General features: G+C 35.7%; 1 protein-coding gene across 1 annotated transcript; it reads left to right on the top strand.

Moving 5' to 3' along the window:
* The first annotated feature begins 2,907 nt into the window (after positions 1-2,907).
* On the top strand, positions 2,908-7,174 carry LOC110780898 (uncharacterized). The gene is made up of 7 exons (XM_021985194.2): positions 2,908-3,281; positions 5,018-5,097; positions 5,366-5,426; positions 5,903-5,960; positions 6,134-6,191; positions 6,597-6,669; positions 6,892-7,174. The coding sequence occupies exons 1-7, from the start codon at positions 2,949-2,951 to the stop codon at positions 6,982-6,984; spliced, it is 756 nt and encodes a 251-aa protein (XP_021840886.1). The 5' UTR covers positions 2,908-2,948; the 3' UTR covers positions 6,985-7,174.
* Positions 7,175-7,481: the final 307 nt, after the last annotated feature.

Raw genomic sequence — 7,481 nt, forward strand, 5'->3', positions numbered from 1 at the left:
GTATCGGAAAATATTATTGGAAATGGAAATATTACCAGAATCGGAAATATTGCCGGAAACGGAAATATTGTCAGAATCGGAAATATTACCGGAATCGGAAAATAATTCCGGAAACGGAAATATTAAATATTTGTTCGAAACGGAAATTAATTCCGGAATCGGAAATATTAAATATTGTTCGTATCGGAAATAGATTCCGGAAATGGAAATTTAATCGGAAGCGTATCGTACGAATTAGCATCGGACGAGGCCTGCCGGACGAAGGCCCAGCACGAAGCCAGGCCATCGCCCAGCAAGCACGCACGCCACAGCCCAGCGCACACAAGGCCGCGCATGCGTGGGCCGCGCTGCGTGGGCTGCTGCTCGCATGCGTGGGCAGCCCTTGTGGCTGCCGTGTGTGTGTGAGTTTGAGCTCATGCGAGATTCCTGAATCTGCAAGAGTCAGTGTATGATTAAATGTCTATTCCTATTGGATAAATTGATTAAGTAGAATTCATGTAGAATTCTAATTCCAATTAATTCGCATCCTACTAGGATTACGATTCCTTTTCCATAACTCTATAAATAAAGGCCTAGGGGTCATAATTTATACACAAGTTTCAAAGTATTCAAAAGTGAGTTTTTGAGAGAAAATTCAAACACCCATCTTGCCCCAAAAGTGCCGAATTTTCTGAGTACCTTAAGGGCGATTCTAGTTGGTCAATCTTAAGGCGGATCCGGACGTGCTGTGGACTTTCTACGGAGGGACGACACTTGGAGTCCTAAAAGACTTGTTCTTGTTCGGTTCGGGCGCAGCTAGGGAAGGCACGCAACAAAGAGTATGCATCTAATTATGCTATATGATTATGTGTAAATAATATGTTTCCTGGGTTAATGGTTGTTTCCGCATGATCTATGTAAATGTCATATGTATCATAACCTAACAAAATGGTGACCATTTGTGGCTTATTTTATAGTGTTGAGTTGAGTGAATAATAAGCTGAAATCCTTGGAAAACAAGGCATGAATGTAGACTGAATTGTGGGTGGAGAGGAATGAAGGAATTCCTTCATTCTTGTTCTTGTTTGTATGCTCTTGTTTGTACGTGAATAGCAAGGGAAGGAGAAAGAAAGATGCCAATTTGTTCCTTAGGGGCATTTTGGTCATTTCACAATATTAGGCAAAAATTCAGAAATTATTGAAGTTTTCAGAAATTTATAAAAATAGAAAATTTTAAATAAATAAATTCTTTGTAAAATTATCGTTAACGAAAAATAAATTTAGTTTTCGAATGAAGATAAGAACGTTTCGAAATTATTAAAAATCCGAAAATAATTAAGATTTAAAAAGGCCGTTAAGCTCGTAAATATAAAAATTAAATTATACAATCTAAAAATAATAATTCGTGTAAAAATATTAAAAATTCAAGCGAAATAAAACTTCGTTAATTAAAATAAAATTCGAAATTATGATTTAAAACGATCTTAAGCTAAATAATTAAAAATAATTAAGCATAATTAATCGAGTTTTAAAAATTCGGGGTATTACATTTCAGATCACAATAACTTATGGGTGTAGACTATCCGTGCAAATATTTGCAACATAAAACTTTTTTTCAATGTAAACCTCAGGCAAAGAACTCTTGGATCTGGAAAAAAAAAATCCTCCAAATCAGACCCCTTCTTCTCAAGGGTCTTAGATGGAAAATAGGCTTGGGGTCTAATGTCCTTTTTTGGCTCGATAATTTGGTGTTTTTCTACCAATTTAGTTAACCATTTGAACTTAGATATTTCTGTAATACAAAATCTAGATCTTATAGTCGATCATTTTATCACAAATGACCGAACTTGGGATGTTTCAGCCCTCTCCTTCTGTTGTGCAAATTATCAAATGAATCTCTTTACCAGTAAGCGTTTTACCAGATGAACCTTGTTGGGATTTTTCTAGTAATGGTGATTTTACGATTATATTAAATCTGCCACATGGCTAGCACATAATTTTTATTCTCCCACTAAGTGGGAATTTTCTTTGATATGGAAGCTAGATGTTGCTCCAAAATTAAAAATGTTTGTTTGGCAATTATTGCATAACACCCTCCCTACCCGGGATAATTTATCCTATCGTCATATAAATATTCATAATATTTGTCCGTTTTGTGCTAATTCTACAGAAACGCAAGACCATTTATTTTTACATTGTCAGGTTGTTAGATATTATTGGGATGCAAACGCCTTTGTTCGATGGCTTGGCACTCATCTTCGATCTTCTTTTGTTCTTACTCTTTTCTGTGAACTCCGTAACATTGTAACCTTACCAGCTAAAAAGATCATAACTTCTATTTGGAGTATTTGGAAAACACGTAATGCTCACATTTTCAGACAATCTCCTGTCTCACCGGCGTGAATATACAGTCGAGCTTTTAGGATCTTTACAGAATGTAATATGCGAACACATCTTGATTCATTGGATGTTAACATGAATAATAATTCACTTTCGAATCATAAATATTTTGCAGGGACAAACGCAATGCCCGTGGAAGATACAAGTATTAATGAATGATGTCAAACAACTACTAAATCATTTCGACAATATTTATTCCCGCCATGTTTATAAGGAAGCTAATCGCGCAACTGATTATGTTGCCGTCTTAGGTCATCGCATACAGACGCACCTAGAAATTGATCCATACATAGATAGTAAATTTTCTTATTTTATATCTTTAGATAAGTTAGGATATAGTCTTGAGAGAAAACTGAGAGAAAACTATCCTAACTTTTACTGTATCTTTTCTTTCAAAGGAAAAAAATTGACACTATTTATAACTGACTAACGAATGAGCCGTTAATGTCTCATCGCCAGTAATGTAGAAGATTAATTGCATAACTAACTAATTAAGTAATGACTATAAACGTTATCCCACATTATCTAAACACCATTCTTCTGGCAATGGCTGCTATCTTCACACTCTCATGGCAGTTCTCCTCCCTTCCTCTGTCCACCACCCACAACCTAAACCTCCTCAAACCCCAAAACCCATTTCTTCTTCACAATTTTCTCTCTCCTCCAACCCCAAAACTCTCTCTTTAACCTCCAATAAGAGAGATTTCCTCTTTCAATCACTCTCTCTTTGCATTGCTTCTCTAATCCTCGAAATCCCAACTCCCATTTCTGCAACTGAAGCTGTTTCTTCATCAAAATCTATTCTTTCGGCCATTTTAAACACGAAATCATGGTTTCAGTTTTTTGGAGCTGGGTTTTCTATCCGTATTCCTCCTGAATTTGTAGATGTTATGGAGCCTGAGGTTTGGATTTTTTAATGTATTTGCAATTTCTTCAACTTTTTTAACAATTCTTGTGATTTTTGACATAAAATCTGCTCAATTTTATGTAAAGAGGGTCTTAATTGGGAAACCCAGATGATTTTGTAATATTATTATTCATTTGTGATTGTAATTGTGGAATGATGTTCTGTTGCAATGTAGTTATGTTTCATGGGTTTTAATAGCGTTGTGTAGGGTAATTATTTGCTGTGTTGTTGAGTGGATGAACTAGTTGTCTTTGGCATAATGAGGAAGTCTGTGTTAATATTCGATACTGATCAATCTGTACTAGAATCAGTGGTATTGTTGAGTTGGCCATTTTATGTTCATGTGTGTGAGATTGATCATTATCGGATTTTAACTTTAGCTTTCTCAAGCTAGACGGTACTTAAAAGGTTGAAACTTATGATGTTTAGCAGAAAGACAGTAATTAAGTTTAAACCCAAGAAATGGAAATGATCAAGGGAATGTGAAATTATACATTTAATGCGAATAGTTATCTTCGTATAGCTAGACATACGAGGTTAGTGCCTAGAATTGTCCTTTTGATAGGCAAATCATTTTGGATGGAGATGGACTGGTGTAGAATGCACATGGGGTGGGAAAGGAGAATTTGGTGTGATGAATTAAAAGATTAGAGGAGTGGTTGGTTGTACACTACTCAAACTACCTTGAGGCGGAAGCTTTATGCGATATAAGGCTCTTGAACACTTCAAATTCGATAGCAATTGATAGGATTCCATGCTAATTTCGATCTTCATTCGACACTTCGAGTAAACCAGGTAATTTTGATAGAGACTGAAGCATATAACTCAAGTAAGGAATGGAGTTGCTCAGTTGTTTGGAACTTTGGAGTATGTCCAATGCATACTGGCGACAAACTGTTCTTTGATATTGGCTTGTATTGCCAAAGGGTAACCCTAATAAGTGTAGCAGGTGCAAAAGGAGTATGATCCTTTAAGAAAGTTTTGTTACCTAGAGTCCTAAATGGTGTTTCTCATGTTAGCGATCCTTTAACCGTAGTTAATGCTTTCTCTCAGCTTGAATGTCAATATTTTTATAATCTTTGTGATGAATACTCTTTTGCATTGTGACTAAGGTTGTGTTTGTGTCATTGAACCACATTTTAATTTCATGGAAAATGTATTTCAAAGGAAATCAAGTTTACTTTTTTCCATTTTTGTTCCTGGATCCCCCTATTTGTTCGTTTACCAGGTTCAGCAGGAAATCATATATAAGCTCTACCAAGGATTGCCAAACATTTGGTATTGAGTTTCCTCCTCCTTTTAGTAACAAAATGAAGCAGAAGTAGGACCAAACGGAGGGTTAGCAGCAAAGCACTTTATTGTCTTTCTCATTCAACTCTATTCCCTTATGGGAGGCTAGGACTCTATGGAAATGGAGGAGAGGGGATGCGAATCCGGTTTAAAAATTTCTGCAGTGAACCAGTTGCCTTTTATTTTAACCATGTAGCAAACAGGTTGTGTCACCCTTAAGTTGGGTTTGTTGTGGGTCAAATGTAGAAATTCAATGATGGAAGCAGAATCCCTATTTGACAATATCTAACTTTATAATGATGCATATCTTTGAGAACTACCCTCCTAATCTGTTGCTTAAGTCATTGAATGATGGAAATTGGAAATCAGTTTTGTGTTCATTCTATGCTTGTCCAAGTTGGATAAGTTTCTTATGGATTACATTCCATGTTTCTTCTTCAGGATTTTAATGCTGGGTTGTCCCTTTATGGAGATAAGGCAAAGACAAAGACATTTGCAGCACGTTTTGCTTCTCCTGATGGGTAAACATAGTGTTTTTGTTCCTCCTTTCTGCATTTGAGTTTTAGTCTTTGCCTATTTGGCAATATCAATCACTTTGATGTCCATCATTATATATGATTTGAGACACCAATAAGTATAGTAACTCTGTAAAAGAGCGTTGTCAGTTTCGCTTTGTAATTGCACTGAGGGGAAACAGCATTCAAATTCACTTTTGATTTGATATTAGTTCTAATTCTGTCTTCAAGCTTATTACTTGCTAGGAATACTAAATTCTTGTGCATGATACAGGTATGAGGTAGTGAGTGTTATTATCAAGCCATCCAACTCGCTGAAAATCACCTTTCTAGAGGTTCGTGTCTTATTTTACTTCATTTATGTCACATATTGTCTAACTAGATAGCTATAAAAAAGACTTAGTTTGCTTGAAGAACAATACCGTCTTTTGTTGATCTCTACTATGACTTCATACTTCCGTCATAGAGTATGGCTACATTCATGTTTCTGTCTGTTTCAAGTTCTGCAATTCAGGCTTGATTCTCTCGTAGATGTTTGTGTTCTGCATTCATGTTAACAATTAACTATGTGCATCCACCTCTTCAAAGCTGGCATTTACTACTATACTAAGCTGCTGGATCACCCATTGGGTCCTCTTTCTATGTCTTTGACTTTGAGAATCATATGTGACCACCAACTTTATAGAATTATAGCTAGCTTTTTTCAAGCTTCTCTAACCTCATTTGTATTGTAATATTGATCCTTTTATCGCCTGTTTTCTCTCCTATGGAATGTATAACTCTCTTGATAATCATTTTCTTAAAACTACAGGCTCAGGATATTACTGATTTAGGCTCTCTGAAAGAAGCAGCAAAGATCTTTATTCCAGGTATGGTTCCCCTCCTTTCTTTTCAAAACAGAATGGGGAATAACTAATCATTTTGTTAATTCATGTCAGACATGCAGCTGTTGCTTGATGTTGTTTTGCTGGTTTACAGCTTCCTGATTTGTTTGATGACTTGTTTTAGATTGTTCTTTAGCTTTTGTCTGGTGTCATGACAGGTGGATCATCGCTGTACTCTGCACGGACTATTAAAATTAAAGAAGATGAAGGTTTCAGGTAATGATTTAGCAAATTGATGTTTCAGTTAATACGGATACAGAGTACTTAATAAAGCCAAATAATAATGTATCCTTTACTTTCTTTTCCTTTTCATGGCTACATGAAGAAAACACTATAATATCTGAAAAGTAGCTTATTCCTTAACTAGGTAAAGACAGAAAAAAATATTCTCTTGGTGAGTTAATGGCTTGGCATTTTGATTTACACAGTAAGCAAATGAGTTCTCTTGGAATAGCTATTGGTCTCTTGTTGGATTGGATCATCTACTTGTCTAGTGCACATTATTTGTCATTTGAGACTTTTGAAAGTATTGTTTTAGAAGTATCAAGATAGTTTTTGACTCTTCCCTGACTAGAGTAACTGTTTGTCTGATGTTAATTTGTTGTATCTCATGTCGACCAGGACATATTATTTCTACGAGTTTGGCAGAGATGAACAGCGTGTTGCACTTGTAGCTGCCGTTAGTGGCGGGAAGGTATTTTTCTGGTTCTAAACTGTAGAACTCTATGCTTTGAGTCACAAATAAGGAACAGTATACTTGATGTGTCTTGAAAAGTATTGGTGTAGATCTTTCTATATTGTAGTCATTACAAAAGCTTCTTCATCGTCTGTAAATGGGTATACTTGTTGGAATCATTTAAGGACAGAAGTTGATAATATGATGTTTATGTTTATGTTTATGTTTATGTTTATGTAGGCATTTGTTGCTGGAGCGACTTCCCCAGAGTCCAGGTGGGATAGTGATGGTGTAAAACTCCGCAGTGCTGCCTTATCCATGACGCTGTTGTAGTCACTTATCCCATCATCTTCTTAATATTATAGCTCCATTCATTTTGGTTGGATATTATTACATTTTATTTTTCTTCTTTTCCCCTTTTCTTCGGCAGTACAGTAGGTCAGTACCTTACGAGCTGAGCATATTGTAATTGTACATCATATTCAAAACATCAGTAATCAGTATCAGTGTTTCTGTGTTTGCACATCTTGTTCGACTATGTCGTAGAAATTCCGGTACGGCCAAGAAGCCGTGAATTGTAACTTATAACTGAGACTGCGAGTGGTGAAATTACTAGTTATTCTTTCAGTCTGAACAAAGTAAATACTCCTCCATTTTCTTTATCAGAAACTTCCTTCAGATTCTGTTACCTGGTACTATATATATTCAACTACAGAAACCTGTTGAGGGAAATTTACTCTGTTATGGCCAAATCAAAACTAAACCTAACAAAATGATTTGTTTCTCGTAATCCAAGAATTGTTCATTATAGTATAGTTTTATTTAAAATC

The sequence above is a fragment of the Spinacia oleracea genome, chromosome 4 (genome assembly GCF_020520425.1).
Source record: "Spinacia oleracea cultivar Varoflay chromosome 4, BTI_SOV_V1, whole genome shotgun sequence".
In the NCBI taxonomy this organism is placed as follows: Eukaryota; Viridiplantae; Streptophyta; class Magnoliopsida; order Caryophyllales; family Amaranthaceae; genus Spinacia; species Spinacia oleracea.